Source organism: Xylona heveae (assembly GCF_001619985.1).
Source record: "Xylona heveae TC161 unplaced genomic scaffold L228scaffold_4, whole genome shotgun sequence".
NCBI classification, from domain to species: domain Eukaryota; kingdom Fungi; phylum Ascomycota; class Xylonomycetes; order Xylonales; family Xylonaceae; genus Xylona; species Xylona heveae.
In genome coordinates this window covers 2135756-2152943 of record NW_017264196.1, presented here as the reverse complement: position 1 = coordinate 2152943, position 17188 = coordinate 2135756, and the positions used below count along the sequence as shown (strand labels likewise).

At 48.7% G+C, this 17188-nt stretch overlaps 6 protein-coding genes across 6 annotated transcripts; 4 read left to right on the top strand and 2 right to left on the bottom strand.

Moving 5' to 3' along the window:
• Positions 1–1790: 1790 nt before the first annotated feature.
• L228DRAFT_246689 (hypothetical protein) lies at positions 1791–2402 on the top strand. Its single transcript, XM_018332478.1, has one exon. The coding sequence runs from the start codon at positions 1806–1808 to the stop codon at positions 2007–2009; it is 204 nt and encodes a 67-aa protein (XP_018189395.1). The 5' UTR covers positions 1791–1805; the 3' UTR covers positions 2010–2402.
• Positions 2403–3072: 670 nt separating this feature from the next.
• On the top strand, positions 3073–5887 carry L228DRAFT_210226 (AMP deaminase; the record flags this gene model as incomplete). Its single annotated transcript, XM_018329843.1, has 2 exons — positions 3073–4620; positions 4682–5887. The coding sequence occupies 2 exons, from the start codon at positions 3073–3075 to the stop codon at positions 5885–5887; spliced, it is 2754 nt and encodes a 917-aa protein (XP_018189394.1).
• A 1381-nt stretch (positions 5888–7268) lies between these two features.
• L228DRAFT_246686 (hypothetical protein) lies at positions 7269–9438 on the bottom strand. The gene is made up of 5 exons (XM_018332477.1): positions 8990–9438; positions 8784–8929; positions 8579–8706; positions 7823–8488; positions 7269–7625 (listed from the first exon to the last, which is right to left on the bottom strand). The coding sequence occupies exons 1-5, from the start codon at positions 9203–9205 to the stop codon at positions 7471–7473; spliced, it is 1311 nt and encodes a 436-aa protein (XP_018189393.1). The 5' UTR covers positions 9206–9438; the 3' UTR covers positions 7269–7470.
• Positions 9439–9679: 241 nt separating this feature from the next.
• L228DRAFT_267798 (hypothetical protein) lies at positions 9680–11251 on the top strand (the record flags this gene model as incomplete). Its single annotated transcript, XM_018335031.1, has 3 exons — positions 9680–10303; positions 10646–10915; positions 10979–11251. 3 exons carry the CDS (start codon positions 9680–9682, stop codon positions 11249–11251), a joined length of 1167 nt encoding a protein of 388 aa, XP_018189392.1.
• Positions 11252–11792: 541 nt separating this feature from the next.
• L228DRAFT_267797 (hypothetical protein) lies at positions 11793–13376 on the top strand (the record flags this gene model as incomplete). The annotated part of the gene is made up of 1 exon (XM_018335030.1): positions 11793–13376. One exon carries the CDS (start codon positions 11793–11795, stop codon positions 13374–13376), a length of 1584 nt encoding a protein of 527 aa, XP_018189391.1.
• A 677-nt stretch (positions 13377–14053) lies between these two features.
• On the bottom strand, positions 14054–16870 carry L228DRAFT_238351 (hypothetical protein; the record flags this gene model as incomplete). Its single annotated transcript, XM_018331039.1, has 2 exons — positions 14054–16096; positions 16148–16870. 2 exons carry the CDS (start codon positions 16868–16870, stop codon positions 14054–14056), a joined length of 2766 nt encoding a protein of 921 aa, XP_018189390.1.
• Positions 16871–17188: the final 318 nt, after the last annotated feature.

Genomic DNA, 17188 nt, shown 5'->3' with positions numbered 1-17188 from the left:
TAATTTTCTATTTTCTGGAAACTTGTCACAGAGCATCGCCGCATCATCCTCATCCAGGTCTTCAGCGGAGTCATCGTTATTGTTGCGGTACTTCTTTGGTGTACCTGCGACGCTGAGATCCAGCCCTGCACTTGTGATATATACACACGTGAAAAAGACGAAACCTTACAATAAATATCGGCGCCACCAAGGAGATGAGTAACGACACAAACACTGCAGCGAGCAGCAATAGCAGTGGCGATCTCTCTAACGACACTAATATTACTGCACTGGTCATCGCCTTTGTCGCACTCTTTGTGACTCTTTGTCAGCTTCTGGGTCAAATCTTTGCTACGGCTGACGGTTATCGGCGATGTCAACATTCAGTCATGGGCCTCTGGGCTAAACATACGCATATGCGATGGCGCTGGTCGCAGTTCCGTTTTGAGACAATCTTTGTGACTCCCGAAATCACACTCCATAGCCTTCCGGCAAACGTTGATCAAGTTATAGAGGAGAACTTCAAGGTGCTGCCATCTAGTACCGAGCCGATTGAAATTTTTACTCTGATAATGAGTATACTCTATTGGTTTCGCAATTTGCCGGGTTTCAAAACCAACAAACACATGCCAAGTGTGATCATCACTGGCGAAGAATGGTCTTATAAGGCAACACTGATTTCCGCCAAAGAAGCCCCTGATCCTCGCAATGAAAAGGTATGCTGGATCGCCTTGCTTCATTCGCTGCACCGCCGGAATCGAGCTACTTTGGATCTCCTCCAAAAATATGGCAACACCGACTTGACCAAGGTAACGTCTCCCTCATTGCGATTCAAAAAGCGCTCGTGGGATTTCATGCCTCCAGATGTTGTGCGCCCCTTTGCTTCCGCCACACTTTCAGATATCACTATCATCGCCTGGCGATTGGGTATGAAATGGTACGACTACCGTCCACATGAGGGTGCGTTACGCGCGGAGGGCTGCGGACATGTGTTGACATCGGTGATGGTGCCAAGTATTGGACTTATAGTTCAATACACCTTTACCGGGAAGACGCAAGCCATATGGGCACCCCGCTCTTCCTACAGTAATCGTGAGGATGGCGGCCGCTGGTTCGAGGATATTTACGTTCCTACGACGGAAGCTGATAAATTGGGCTTCGGCATTCTTGCAGGGAATCGAGACTTTAATATCCAAGACTTTCATATTGGTACGGAGGACAAGGTCCTTGCGACTTTACTCAGGCTAGATAAAAGCAAGCGCGCCATGGAGCATATCAAGGGTCTCTCAAAAGCGAATGGTGGATGGACAGGCAGCTTTGCCGATCTCATTCCCCTCGCAGCTCCAATGTTTCGCCTTCGCGGTTCCCCAATCACGCGCCTTCATGCCCCGACTCATACAATCAGCAGTGTTTTGAGGGAAAAGGAGGGATTCGTTGTCTATTTTTACCGGTTGAAAGAACTTGTGCAGCAAAACACACCGCCGCGTCCACAACGGCAATGGCTTCTTAATCAATATGACACACTCAAAGACCGTTATGGAGACATGTGGGAGAATGAAGAATCTAAAAGACGAGAGAAGCTACCCATGTCCGATCTCGTGAATTTTCTGGACGATGTGCAGGATTGCTACAAATCAACAACGTCCTATTTTCAGTTTCTAGAAAGTATGCACGAGTCGGAAAAGACTCCAGCATCTTTTCGCTACTTCGATCTTATGAGAGCGCATATGACTCATGCAATATACGCTTACGCGGCAGCGATAAGCCAGCCTCAAACCGCTAGGCGCGAAGGATTCCACCTTCCAGTTCCTTGGATCCCAGAGGCCATGCATTTTTATTTTGATTATATTCCGAAATACGTCGATTACATGCAACAATGCGGATTTCCTGATGCGGAAGTCATTGAGGACGCTTGGCTCACCATGGTCTTCCGTGCTTTTTGTTGGCATCGGTGTCACGACATTGTCGAAGGTTCGATCCATATCCCTTCACGCTTCTACGGTAGCCAGCAACCGGTATTCATTGGTTAAGCATAACCAAAGCATGATATCGAACTACTTACAGAATGCATCGACATGTCTTGCATCATATTGCATGATACATACCTTTACGAAGTCACGGCTCAATATACAACTTTTGTTTACACAGTTGATCATTGGATGGAAACTGTATCTTTGCCCTGTTTTCTAGTCCTCACTTGCTGCCTTAGCTTTTATATGCACATATCTTGCATCGGATTGTTCACTGTTTCGAGACATACTAGGCACATATCTGAACCGGTTGCAATTTAATTTCTAGGAGTTGATAGTGAGATTTAAAGCAAGAACGTTGACTTATCTACAAGTTTTGATTGTTGAAGGTTTGGTTATTACTTGTAATTGGAGTTTAGAAGGGTTAAGGTTGCATGGACCATAGTCACGGCGATCATAGCAGTTCAATAGCACACATTTGCCTTATCGGTCTCCTGCCCGACTCTCTTTTTCTTCGTCTCCGCTTCACAGGGGGGTTCTGTCTCCTGGGTGTTTCTTTCATAATGAAACTAGATTTCTCAATGTATATCAGATTTATGCAATAGCCCGAAGTCCTACATAAGATAATTAAAGTGCCGACGACGAGAATATATGATATAAAATGGAATGCTGTGCTCTTCAGGCAAATTAAAGTTGGGGAGAGACCTGGAATTGTCATGTCAAGACAGGACCTTTGGAGAACTAAAGGTCTGTCATTTCTTCATATTGTCAACGTTGTCACAGGGATTGAGAGCATTGGATAGCACTGCGGAGATGCGATTTAGTTTACCCCACTTGGTCCAATATTTCTCCGCATCCAATGTTGATGATCAGTGGAGCGGTTGAGGTTGTACAATCCCCACTTCGGGAACGGCCTGACAACTGGGCAGCGGCAAATGCCGACACGCGTCGGCGAGCTCACTAGGTTGAATGACGGAAAGGAAGGAACGTCAACACGGATACTTCGTCATTGATCAAAAATCAAATCTCCCGTAAGATATTCTCCTCCACCTGAGTTTCTTTTCGCTCGTGCTAAAGTGTTGCTAATGAACTCTTTGTGTCTTGAAGACGTCAATTCTCTACTATGGCCGACCTTCCTTCGGCGGCCGATACGCCGCAGCTCGGCCCAGCACATCTGCAGCCAGCCGGAGATTTCTCAGACGATGAGGACCTTCACGATGAGTCCCCAGAACCTGAAGATGGAGGCGCGGTGAATGGATCATCCAGCCGTGATCATACGGTCGATCGCCTCAGCGCAGACATCGGACGTGTCGAGCTTGATCCCAGCGTCGATCCTTCACTTGACGAGAACCAGGTGGTGTTGCCTCGGGACAAGCAACGGCGAACTGCATTCTACGATTATGCTTCGGAGAAACAAATGAGCCAAGCTGAGGCAAAGCTTTTCTATCAGCGGCATCAGATGGATGCGCAAGAGCTACAAAGCCCAAGCATCATGGCTCGAAATTTCTCTGCTAGCCTTGGTCACAGTCCAGCACCGAGCCGAGCTGAGAGTATCAAGTCAAGACAAACACAAGGAAGCCGCTATAAATCGGCATTGCCTGTGAGCCTCGATCAGCACAAGGATGGCGGGGATGCGCGCTCGCGAGGTGTCTCGGGAACGTCGACCCCGGACCCATTTGTCGAAGCAGATATGTCTGCGCGTGAGCATTCACACCATCCAGGGCTGCCACATGAGTACAAGCCGCCAATGCTGGCTGACCAAGGTATTCATGGTGCAGGGGCTGGTGTGGGCCTGGGAACTGGTGCTGGGGGGTTCGCTGCGCACGAGACTGAAATTACTTCCGAGCTGAGCGCGATATATACCAACATCCAGAAGGTATTGGATATTCGAAATCGATACATTCGCTTGTCACTGCAAGGCCCAGGCGATAATCCAAAAGATGAACCAAGCTGGAAGATATATCCTCCGCACCCCGAGCCTGTTTGGGACGACGAAAAGACAAGGCCTCGTCCAATGGGCGACAATGGCCTTCTACCGCCACCGGAAGGGGAGGACGAACATCTCGGAAGAGGAGACTATGTGGAGACAAGCACATCTCGCCTGCACGCTGCACCTTTGCGTAGAAGGAAGGCTGGTCACAATATTGGAGAGGATTTCGACATGAATGATCTTCTGCCTTTGCCGGAGAAGGCCGAGATGGACTTTCGTCTGGATGACACCAGTGTATTTCAAGTCTATGAGACATCAAAGTCGGCTGAGATGGGCACCCCAATTTTACAAATTCCTACAATCCGCGAGTTTTACATGGATTTGGATGAAATTCTCAATGTTTCGTCAGATGGGCCAAGCAAGAGCTTTGCGTTCCGACGTTTGCAATACCTTGAAGGCAAATTCAATCTCTATGTCCTCTTGAACGAATATCAAGAAATGGCCGACAGCAAGAAAGTTCCTCATCGAGACTTCTACAATGTACGAAAAGTAGATACCCACGTTCATCATTCAGCTTGTATGAACCAGAAACACCTTCTCCGCTTCATCAAGAGCAAGATGAAGAAGTCACCCGACGAAGTGGTTTTGTTCCGTGATGGCAAGCATCTCACCTTAAAGGAGGTCTTTGAAAGTATCAATCTCACGGCGTATGACTTGAGTATTGATACGCTGGATATGCATGTACGTTTGCAAATATCATAGATCCTTGCCATTGCGATAGTGCTGTACTGACGATATAAAGGCCCATACGGATTCTTTCCACCGTTTCGACAAATTCAACCTGAAGTACAATCCCGTCGGCGAATCACGTCTGCGAACGATCTTCCTCAAGACGGACAACTTCATCAAAGGACGTTATCTGGCCGAAATTACCAGAGAAGTAATGTCTGATGTGGAGTCAAGCAAGTATCAAATGGTGGAGTGGCGAATCTCAATCTATGGGCGATCACTTGATGAGTGGGATAAGCTTGCTGCATGGGTAGTAGACAACAGATTGTTCTCTCCCAACGTCCGATGGCTTATTCAAGTGCCAAGATTGTTTGATATCTACAAATCTTCTGGTCTCATGGACAATTTTGAGCAGGTTGTCGTCAATCTCTTCCAGCCACTCTTTGAAGTAACCAAGGATCCTTCCAGTCATCCTAAGCTCCACGTATTTCTGCAACGTGTCATTGGCTTTGACAGCGTTGACGATGAGAGCAAAGTTGAGCGCAGACTTTATCGGAAGTTCCCTCTGCCAAGAGCCTGGAACACTATGCAAAACCCGCCTTACAGCTATTGGATCTACTACCTGTTTGCTAACATTGCTTCGTTGAACATGTGGCGGAAGCAGCGTGGTTTCAACACTTTCCTTCTTCGACCTCACTGCGGTGAGGCAGGAGATACAGATCATCTTGCGTCGGCAGCCTTGTGCTGTCACAGCATCAGTCACGGCCTGCTTTTGCGCAAGGTTCCTTTCTTGCAGTATATTTTTTACCTCGAGCAGATTGGTATTGCCATGTCGCCGCTTAGCAACAACGCCTTGTTTCTGGCTTACGAGCGCAATCCGTTCCTGCAATATTTTCGACGTGGTCTCAACGTTTCCTTGTCCACGGACGATCCTTTACAGTTCGCCTTCACAAAGGAGCCACTCATCGAGGAGTATTCGGTTGCCGCACAGATCTATAAGCTCAGTGCTGTGGACATGTGCGAGCTGGCCAAGAACTCTGTTCATCAGAGTGGGTTCGAGCATCCTGTCAGACAACATTGGCTTGGACGGGACTATATGATGCCAGGCGTGCGAGGAAATAATGTGGCCAAGAGCAACGTACCGAATATCAGAGAAGCTTTCAGACATGAGACACTTATGCAGGAGCTTTCAATGTGCGCACTTCCCTTGACACCTTATCTTTACCCCAAACAGCCTTCGTCTTTTCTAGCCCCCAAACACCCGGATTGCAAAAACTGACAACAGGACATCCATTTTTGCTGTTTCCAACGCATTGTCTTTTTTTTGGTGTCATTCCAAATTTCAAATTGTTCAATCTCATGCAAATCAGACCACTCACTTCACCAACTGCGAAAGCAATATCAACTGATCACCTAATGGCGCAAACAGGATCGACCGGTATACTGCCACCCCGGAGACGCGGCCCATCACGACCACGAATCTCTCGGACCCTATGACTGCCCCAACTGAACAGCAGAACGGATCCGCTGATTCCGGCCCTGAATATCTCAACCCCGCTGCCATTCTCAATAAAAACAATCCTCAAGCCCCGCCTTCGCCGTCCATGTCGGTCCTGACTAACCCATCCGCTACCATTCCTTCCATGGACGCATCAGGGTTGTACCAAAGTCCTTCGCAAACCCTGCCCCCACCCGCCATCCAGACACACCCGCATTCGCCGGTTGCGAGCAGCAATGGCTCCGGCGCGGTGGGTCAGTCCTCGAACAACAAGCTTAATCCCCACGCTGCCTCGCGCGCCGCCCGTCTGAGCATTCAAACCCACCACGGCCCGCATGGCTCCCCGCCTCTTCCATCCGGGTCTTCTCACGATCCCTTCTTTGCCGGTCCACCCAGGAGCGCCACATTCTCCGCCGCCTCCAGTATCCGCGGTGCGTCTCCCGCCCCGCTCGACGGCGAACCACGCATTTTCCCTGGCGTGGTCAGTCGACGCAAAGGTAGCTTTGGCGGCGCCGCAGCCGCAGCCGCAGCAACTTCTGCCCATCGTCGACGCTGGAGCAACATTGAAGCCGACCCGGACGTCAAAGTCTCCAACGCAGCAGCAGCGGGCTCTGATTGGCCCGGCGTCAAGAGAAGCAAGGAAAAGGATAACCACCAGGACAAGGATCGTCGAAATAGTATCGTCGAGGCCGAAGGCGCTGCGGGTGTTCGTGCGGGACTCGGACTTAGTGGCACCGCTCTCGATAGCTCGGTCGTCGAGGAAGAGGAAGAGCCGCCCACTCCCGGGGTGCATACGGATTATATCTTGAGGTAGTGGCGAGCCAAGGTGCATAATTTGTTGCTATGGGGCTTTTTTCCGCCACGCTCCGCCTGCATGGGCCATCTTGAGGGCGATGCGAGCAATAAGTATCGTCAACACAGGCGGTCGCTTTTATACAGTCAGCGTAGTGAAAAGGAGCGGCTGAGCGGCAACGCGTTGAGTTCCATGCCTTTTTTTACATTTAATTGTATCATATTAGGCGACGATATATATTTTTTATTTTCCTTCATATAGACGGGATGGCGTTTTTGCAAATTTTCAGAGTTTTCATTTACTTCTTGGGCATTGATCATCACCACTTTACTCTCTCTATATCATATAATAAAGAGATTTCATAATCTTCTGTGTATTTCAATTTTGAGAATTTGAAATTATGCGTGACTCGTCAAATGGTGAAGAAGAGAAAATAAAAAAATGACGCCGGGCCGAGCTAGATTTCAGTTGGTAAAAGAGAAAATTGTACATGCATCGTACTACTAGAACATATACATATATAAGAGAGAAACGAATGATCAGAGAAGAGAGAAGTGGGAAAGAGTAAGAATCAGTGCTGCTTATCGTAAATTTCAACGTCGCTGGCGCTTTCGGGACCGAATCCGCCCCACGACTCAAACTCGTCGGCGAATTGCACGGCTGCTTTGAGGTAGAATTGGTCGTGGTCTGTCCATGTGTGTGCGGCTTCTTTCATGGCGCGAATTGCTATTTGAGGTGTATGTTAGTATATGCTGAGTCGATAATTGACAATAAAGTGCGTGATTGCATGGATGATGGATGTGGAGCGCGACAAAGAGTCAAATCAAGCGGTAACGGAACGGGGAGGGGGGATACAAGGGGGGAAGGGTAGGAATGATACAGGGGAGACAAAAGGGAGAATTAGGAGAGGACAGAAGACGTACCCTTGACATAATGCGCATCCAGGGCATGTTTTCCGCCAACGGCCTGGTCGACTGCCCATTTCCAATCTCGGCCCGCGAGATCATAATCGTTGATCCTGTCAAGTTTGATTTCTGGTCGGAGCTGGGCGATATATACTGCCAGGGTGAAGAGCCACCATTGTCGCACTAAAGGAATGTGGAATTTTGCGGGGATGAATGGGAGGAGGATGCGCACGGCATGGCTCGTTGTCAGTAGATGCACGAGGAAAAAGTCAAAGGTATGATGATGATTGGCAGCACGGTCAGTGGCAACGAGAATGGCCGCCGCTGCCCGTTGGCTGTCCTTGAACTGCTTAATGGGATCTTGAATGCTCCAGGAGGTCCAGTATTCGAGGACAGCGGCTTCGCGCTCATCAAAGAGGGTCTGAATATTGTTGGAGCCTCTGCTTTCGAAGAGTCCGTCGAAGCGCTTGTCGGCACGGACGCGTTCCAGGATTTCCAGCGGGGAAGTGCTTGTGTGTGTTGCCCCAGGTGATGAGAGGGAAGGGTTGGTGGAATATGAGGAGGCTTTGTCCAGGTATTTGTGTAGAAAGTTGTAGTTTGTTGCGGTCAGACTGAGAGCTTCCATGCCGAGTTCACGGCTGGAGAGCTCGAATGCGTAGCCAAGATGAATGAGAGGATGGCCCACTAGATTCTGATGTCAGAGTTGTACTGGGCAAGGATATATGGATTTTGGTTGATGGGGGAGAGTAGAAGGTAGAAGGGGTAGAAGCTTACATCCACCAATCATTCCATTGATCAAAGGCTCCTTTCCCTTGAACAAGTATTCTGCAACGACGTTTCGCCAGTCGTAGCCTAATCGGACCAGTTCGTCTTCGAAAAAATCCACGTATGAGCGCTGAAAGCTATTAAATTGTAAAAAAATGAGCTTGTGTCTGCGATAATGTAGGAGTTGCTATGGAAGGCTGATATTATTACGGACCGTTTGTCGCCCAGATAGTCCCGCCAGTCATGTCGCGATACTTCGTTTGGTGAATCTTCCCATTTTTCGAGCGTCTTTGATTCTTCATCGTAGATATTTCCGAGCTGGAGAGGTCCTGCGCCGAGAATGTACGCTGATCCTAGAATCTGAATTGTGGTCAGTTCAAGCTGATTTTTAACAGAGCGGGCAATTGGGGCACGTCTTACGTGTGGCAAGTGGTTGTGAAACTGGAGATTATGGTAGAGAATTGCATGATTTGCGTGATTAAGCCGGAGCAAGTGTTTAAGTGTTCGTGGACTTTTTTCTGGCGATGTTTCAATTTCGTAGATCTCAACTGACGGGAGATCTATGGCCGGTGGCGGCGCCGAAGTGAAGAGCTTCAGAAGCTTCAATGGGTTCGGGAAGCTCGGGATGATTGACATTTTGAGAGTCTGTCGTCTTTTAAATATGTCAAATCATGAAATGCATTACTGTCCACAAGGGACCAGTATATTCAAATGAGTTCAAATTAGATATATGTGTTTGTGGTTTCTGTTGTTTGTTGGTGGATGAGCAGCTTAAAGCCAATACAGAGCTCCGTGGAATGATGATGTAGCTGCTCGTTCTGCGGGGGTTACAGTTCCACACAAGCTCATAGAGACATCCGCAATTTGAACGTACGAACAGCTTGAAAATATTTCTTTGATCTATCCCACTTGATTTATTTCTGATTGTGCAAAGAGTGTCTGAACTGACATCAGCTCATCCCAACAGATCCAGCCCATTCTGAGCCAATCATTCTTGTTCAAATCCTTCCCTTAAAAAACCCCACGGTGAACGGTGTTCTATAGCGCCGATCGTTGCGGACCCGATGGCGGATGAAACCCCCGTCGCGGTATATAATATAAACGAATGCCATGTCTGTCACATCACCATCGACGCCGTACATTTACGCTGAGCTCCTCGTAAATATCCGGCAGCTGACCATATATGCGTCACTGGACTCGATTCGCAACGATGCGACCAAAGTCGAGCTCTCTTCGGACCGTGAAACCATCACGCTGAGCCACGATGGACGATCAGCGACAATCCATCTCCCTACCAAGGTCGGAGGAACAGCTGCGTTAGAGCTACCTCAAGCTGCGACAAAAGATCTTTCCTTTCGTCTACAAATCGCCGAAAAGGATGAACCCCTGTTTACAAGAGACCTCCTGGTTGCTTCGTCTGACGAACGAGCACCTTGGCCAGCGGGAAGTCTGACGGCGGACACAGAAGTATGCTGCAGACAATGTGATCAGGCCTTTATCCAGGCAGGCACGATCAAAACTTGGAAAGATCTTCCCAGTGAAAATTGGGCTGAAATGATGGATTTTTGGCATTGCCACAAACCTCACGATCACGGGCATCAGCAGAGCGAAAACACTGGCCCCAGTGCCACGAAAGGGTATAGTGCTTCAAATAAACTAGTCGCACAGTCACAAACTGGATTTCTGGATACCTGCCATTTTCTCTTTACATCTCAGGACTGTGTAGGAGTCGAGGTACGTTGATACTGTCAATTGTCTTGCTTGCTTTTGTGTATATATTCCACCCCAAATCACCTTCACCGGGCAACAAGAAGGAGGCCATGCCCCGATAAATCTTATTGGCCATGACCTGGTCTCCGATACAATTGCCCCAGAAAAAAGCAATGGGTCGAGCTGGGGAGTAATAAGCGCTACCCTCAGGAGTTACGGCTTCTAGATGGGTTCCTCATGAAGCTGGCCACCTCTTGTGTTGATAATTCATCTCGGCATTTCACCGTGACATTTCCTCAATCAGTCGGAGTTGACGGGATTTACACGAGATACATCCAATACGAACTATACTAATTTGGCATACAGTTCCAATCGTCTGCTACAGATGGCCGAACAGCACAAGAGCTTGTTTGCTCTTGCTGTAATGGCATCATCGGCGTAGTGGATGAACGCGCTGAAGGCTGGAGACTCTTCAAGTGGGCTCTCGCTGTACGGAAACGTCCCGGAGAACAAAAAGAATCTCACGCCATCGAGGGCTTCATCGCCGCGCAAATGTTGGCTCTTATTGACAGCCAGGCAGTAAGGAAATTCGTAGTGCATTGTAAAGGTCTTGCAGGACCAGCCTCTGCTTTATTAGTATGTCCCGCCTTCGGTGAAGCGTTGAGTTTTTGATCCAAGCTAAGACAAAAAAATCAATAGTGTTGGGTGTTTACCCCAGATCTCCGCTATTCGGCCTCCACAAAGGCAGAAGGGCCGCAGCGCGCCATGAAAGTATTTTTCAAAACACTTCAAAATCCAGAAAATGTTCTAGCTGAGCAGAACATGTCTGTCGAGGAGATATATCTCCCTCTGAATGCGTTTCTAGCTGTCCACGAAGCGCTCGAAAGCAGTAATTCGCTTTTGCCGGTTTCGGCGCAGAGGTTTCAGGACTGGTGTGTAGGATTACTAGACCGCTTCGACAGAGTGTCCTGATGCTTAGCTAGAATCAGCAAAATGTAAAAGATTATCTTACCGCCTAGATACCGTTAGCTTCGCCATCCAGGTTGTCGACGATGCCACATCCTTATGGCGTGAGTCAAAACCTGACTGTTGTGCACAAGTTTTTGAATTACCACGTTCCTCTGTGGTGGTTTTCGTTTCATTTATATCTGTTTCCGCTCTAGTCAGCCTGCATCATCTTTTTTTGCGGACACATGTGATCCGTGACAATAAACAATTGATGCTTGCACCACGTCAACATCATCTCCATATGTTCTAGCTTGAAGAGTTGACAATGAACATATAAACCAGCCTTCTTCTCACAATCTTTCCGCCCGAGCCCAGGGTAGGTGTACTCTCTTTATTAAATCTTCCTTCCTTTTTGATTAGTTTTCTGCTAAGACTCCTCCTTTCTAACGAAGCCGCTACCCACTGTGTTGTTCCTGCCTCTCTCAGCAGCCACTCCAACTCAAAAGGGAAATCGCTTTCGAGATTATTACCTTTTAGATACCTGCTGATCCACCGCTGCGCAATGATGCCTTTCACATTCGAGACTCCCGCTGCTCCTCCTGGTGCCTTCCCAGCAGATGTCCATGTAGAGGATCCCTTAACTGGGGTCGCATACTCCCACATTGAGTATGCCGTCATGGAAGCAGCGCCTGCTCGATTGAAAGAACTTTCCAAAACTGAGGCCATTAAGGATTCTTCCGAGCCACCGCCGAGCCACTGTTCTGGTGGTCAACATCATCAGCAAGTCTATCCTCACGGGCAGGTTGGCGGTTGTGCTCCCTCAATCACCGTTTCGCCCGTTGACAGTGGTAGGGCCCCACGCCGGCCTTTACGCTGTGCACAGCCACTGTTAGATGACAACTTGTTGTCCTCACCGGAGCCTTTGCCGCAATACACGCCATCGAGCCTATCTCCGGTGACATCCCCATCTTCTTCCCGGGAATGTGCTTTGGCTCCTGACGCACCGCCTCCAGATTACTTCAACGCAAAGTCTCAATTTCAGAGACCTACCCGTGTTCTGCGCACCCCTGAGAAATCGGTCTTGGTCAACTCAGATGGAGCGCCCAAAGTAGCCGGAACAGATGATGTGCACGCGAGGAAAGGCAAAAGCCGGCCCGCCGAACCCGCTCAACGGATTTGGCCAGGAGTATGGCCAGCTCCCAAGTCTGTCAATCCGTGTCTACATCCATATGCGAGAACAGCAGATGACTTTGCAAGGGAGATAATGACTGATTTTCTTGCCCGTTATCGGAATTGGAATTTGCCCAAATCTCGTGCAGCGCTGGAGGGACTCTATACGATTGTTCGTGAGCAAGAGCAGCGAAGACTCGACTATGAACGGCAAAGACACGAATACGAACGTACGCAGGCCACGCTACAACTGCAAGAAGAGGCCATTGTTGCAGCCCATACCACGGAAACTGTGCCCAAACGTTGGGGGCCAGCATTTCCATATTACAATAATATATCTTGCCGGAGCCCCCTCAGTAGAGTCTCTTCGGATTCATCGCTCGCATATGATTTCGAAGAACGGTGCGGCCTAATGTCAACATCGAGGCGTGAGCCGGTAGCTGGTCCTAGAGCCAAACGTGGACTTGGACCGGTGTCTGAGTCTAACGCTGAATCTGAACCCACTGCAATAGAAAGACTGTCTGCTCGAGATCTGGACGTAATGACCTCCGGCACTTATTTTACTGGTCCTCGTCCGTATTTTAGCGCCAATTCTAATAACGAGCGGACTGAGAATAGTCCTTGCCTGTCTCGTCATTCTTCTTCGTCCAGTCGTAGTGTTCGATCCGATGAGACAGTTCGATCTCTCTTTGGGCCCTTCTCAGGGAAGATTGTATCGTCACTTAGTAAGAAGCAAGGTGAAAATATTACTGAGACTGAGGAAAAAGTGAAGGGCAAGAGCAAGGCAGACATGCATGCCAATACGCCTTTTCAGATTCATGAAGAGGAGCTCGTAGATGAAAGCTGCTTTGAGATTATTGACCACCTCAGTGATATGGAGGAACAAGAAGCCGAGGAGTATTTGAAAAAGATAAGATCAGGATCCAAGCACGGTGATACCCTTTCCACGACGTTGCAGAGTGAGAGACGGCCGGCTTGAATGGAGAGACCGGGTCGGTATGTCGGGACTTCGGGGCTGGTTCCCCTTCAACCTGCAATGGAGGGAAATTTTGGAGAGTTTTTCGGAAAAACTGGTATTTTAATATTTGGAGAATTTATAATGATCAATGTATCAAAAAGAAAAATTTTTCGAGCCTTTCCAAGCCGCTTGTGTGAAGCTAATGGTGGAACATATAGAATCCATGGTCGAGAGCATTGGCAAAACAAGCTCGTCATGTTACGGCTGATCAATTTAGCGGCTTAAGTCTAATCACGACAGTCGTAACGGTTCAATGATAGGAAAAACTGATGAGGGAAGCTTCACTGATTACAGAAAACCGGATGGAGGATAAGCCGTGCGTTTCCCATTTACAACTCCTAAGAAAGAACTAAAAGTCCAGCGCTGAAGAAGGGGAAATGAAAAAGCATTTTTTACCAACAAAATTCCCACGCTTTACCTATTACCCTCTCATTCATTCACGCCGTAAGGTGTAAATAGCCCAGAAAAAACCTTGATATCCGAAAATAGAGCCTCCTGAAATAGCGCTCCGAAAAGTATATAATAGTCCAGAAGAAGGCCGTTCGAAGAATAAATAAAGGGGAGGATAGGAAATATGAGAGAAACCTCCCCCTCCCAAACCGCCAAATCGCCTCGTTAAATCTACATAAGCCCAGCAATTAATCATCTTCAATATCATCATCGCTCAGTACCAACTTCTGCACTTGGGATTCAAAGGAAAGTCCTGGAATCCCGGAGGTGTCAGGAGGCCTGGAAGAATGGGCAGGCTGTCGGCGTGCTGGAGGCTCGCGCTTGAGGGGCAAGAAGGAAGATGCGGATCTTGAACCTGGAAAGACAGAGTCAGGATCGCGATCAGTAGTCCAGTCCCGGACCGGCGGAACTGTATCCTCGTCACCCTCATCATCAAGTAGCTCGTCGCTCGCCCCACCAATGCCACGAAATGAGGTGATCTGATCGAGCATTTGCAAATTGGATGATGCTGACTTGTTTCCTCGACGCTGGATAAGAGCTGTGTATGGAAGACGTTCTAGAAGCATCTCTCGTCGTGCCGAGTTGCCACTCGGAATCATGAGGGAACTTGGCTTTGGTGACGTGTTCGTTTGTGAAGATGGAGTAGGAGTAGATGATGAATGCTCAGCAATAGAAGAATTGAAGGAGCTTGTGTTGTGTTTTCTTGATTCAACGCTGCCCACTTCTTCGGTGACGGTGTGTGAAGAGTCCGCAGTCATTTGATCTTTTATGAGCTGATTCATATAAAGGTCGACCATATCGGATATCTCTTCGCTGCGGCGCCAAAGCCTGAGAGAGCTTGGAAAGAACATCTTGTAAGCATCAGATCTGGAGTTTTGGCCTCTATTCCAGCGACCGCGGCCATCTGAACTCAAAGAAGCAGGCGGTGCTCGTCTTTTGACAGGATACGGTAAAGCAAAAAGGATGCCCAGAACGGCAAGTTGAAAGCTAATTTCGTCCTGCCGAAGGTTATCTGATGATGCACCCTGAAAGGCGCCACGTCCGAACCCGCCGCCCATTCGTCCAGATCCAAAGCCACCTGTCCATTCAGGCGCTAGTAAATCCGAATCTGAGATTGCGTCAATACAGCCGTTAATGGCATCCATAGCATCCTCAGATGATGAATTATCACACGAAAGTATGTAGTTCTCATGGAGGGCGGCGACAAACGTCTGGGTATCAGTCCCAGTTGCATCAATCAGGTCATCGACGGATACTTGAGAAACTTTTGGTCGATGATGCTGAGGTAAATGGTTTGGTGGCTGAGGAGGCCGTTCTTCTGCGGGGTTGATTGCAGGATCCTCCCGTTTATTATACATGACCTTTCCGACAGCATGGAAAATCCCCAGACTGGCTTCTCGCTGCGTGACCAATTCGAGAGAATCCCGTTCCATTTTTGTGAGCTTCGTCCCATCTGTAGCACCCCTTTTTCCTTTGACGGCAACGGCAACCCGACCGCCCCAATCCCCGGCTTCGTCCCCTCGAAGACACAGAAACTCTAGTGAAGCAACAGCGCTCCGAATATCGCCCACGCCACCTAATGTTTGGAGAACTATAGAGCTCGGGGCTTTTCGCCTACCGCTAATGCGGGCTTCCTTTTTTATGATCAGGTCGAGTGCTTTTGAAAGGAATGTAGGAGCAATTGGATTGAATTCCATAACACTGGTGCCAGTATGGTTCATAATTTGTGGACCCAAGAGACGATGGGCAGTAAAACTGTCTGCGGCTGCAGTGCTGGTTGTAAGGAGGGTCTCGGTAATGACCATCACTATCGGTGCTGCCGGAGATTCGGAAGAGGCGAAAAAATTCCCAGTGGATGAGGTGGTAGCAGCTAAATATTGAAGAATAGTAGATCGAAAGTTTTGCAGTGAAGCAGATTGTCGTGATGAGGCGCTTGGGAACTCTTCAATGAGAATTACCTTTTGTTTTCCTGAAGCTTGGGTCGGTGTTACTGCCGCAGTCGGTTTGCTGGCAGAAGGAGTTCCTGTTCCAGCAAACTCAAGGCTTCCGAACTTTCCGCCACGCCCAATAAAGTCTCCAAATTGTGCAGACGCGGAAACATATCCATCGGAGGAATATTCAGCACCCAATGGATTTCTCCATTCAAGTATGTCAAACCCGAGTGCTCTGGAAAGCAACGATAAGGTGGTAGTCTTCCCGCTTCCGGACGGACCTTTTAAAACGAGCAGTCTCTGGAGCTACGTTAGCATCGCTATTCAGAAGTTGCATGAGAGATGACACACCTTTCTGTCCAGGCCTTTCAAAGCCCTTGAAAGCCAGTTGCTGACATCGGAAACCTTCTTCTTGTGTACAGCTAGCTCGTCAAGAGAGATAGGTGCGTACTTTTCTGCCCAAGGACGATTGTCATCGACTTGCCAAACGTTCGAGCTCCTAGCGGAGCTGCCTGCAGAAGTCGAGCCATCGGCTGAGGCTTTAAGGAACCTTTGGCTAGCTCTAGGCGCTTTATTAGCTGGCAGCACTGACTTTGTCTTCACATTTTCAGTTTTCGTCGCACCCTCGGGGGCCGAAGCTTGTCTGCTTGGAAGCCGAAGATTCGATGTCTCGTCAGGGAAATCATCCTCAATTGTGTCCTCCTCGACATCCTCCTTTTCCAAACTGCGATTGGCCGATGGCGACCTCTGTCTTTCTGCTGAAGGTGTGAAGAAAGTATAAAGCGACTGCGACCCCTGGCCCTTCGCGCTGGGCTTCTGTTTCTCCTTCTGTGGGGATGCCGTCAGCTCGGACGTACGGCTTGTTGTCGATGTCTTTGAATGCCTTAAATTCCCGTGGGAGCGCGTTGTCGGCTGACGCTTTCGCGTTCCGCGTTTCTCAGTGTCGATGCTAGGCGCATTTCTGCTATCGCTGCTTGATACGGGCTTCTCAGTTTGCCGCCTTTTCGTTGGCTTTACTTCGTCGTCCGGCGGTTCGACTAGCTGTTTTTGCCTTTTGGCGGGCGTTGGCCCCATACCGCTGCGACCTCAGCCCGCTCGAGAAGCTGAAATACTCTCATTAGACACCGTCAGAGGTTTGTTTAAGCTTGTACGTGGAACAGACGATGCGCTAAACTATGTCATAAGGGCCGGATTCAGAACACGAGAGTGGCGTTGGAGAGCGCTTATAGAGAAGAGCCACTTTCTGGCACCCTATAGTTATTCTCGTAAGAGCAAGTGAGAACAAATATGGAAATTATTTACAGATCAAATGAGGAAAAGAAATGAATTCGCTTCCTCCTATCAATTGTTGATACAGCCGTTGTCTGGTTCAAAGGACTCCGTCTCTATCAA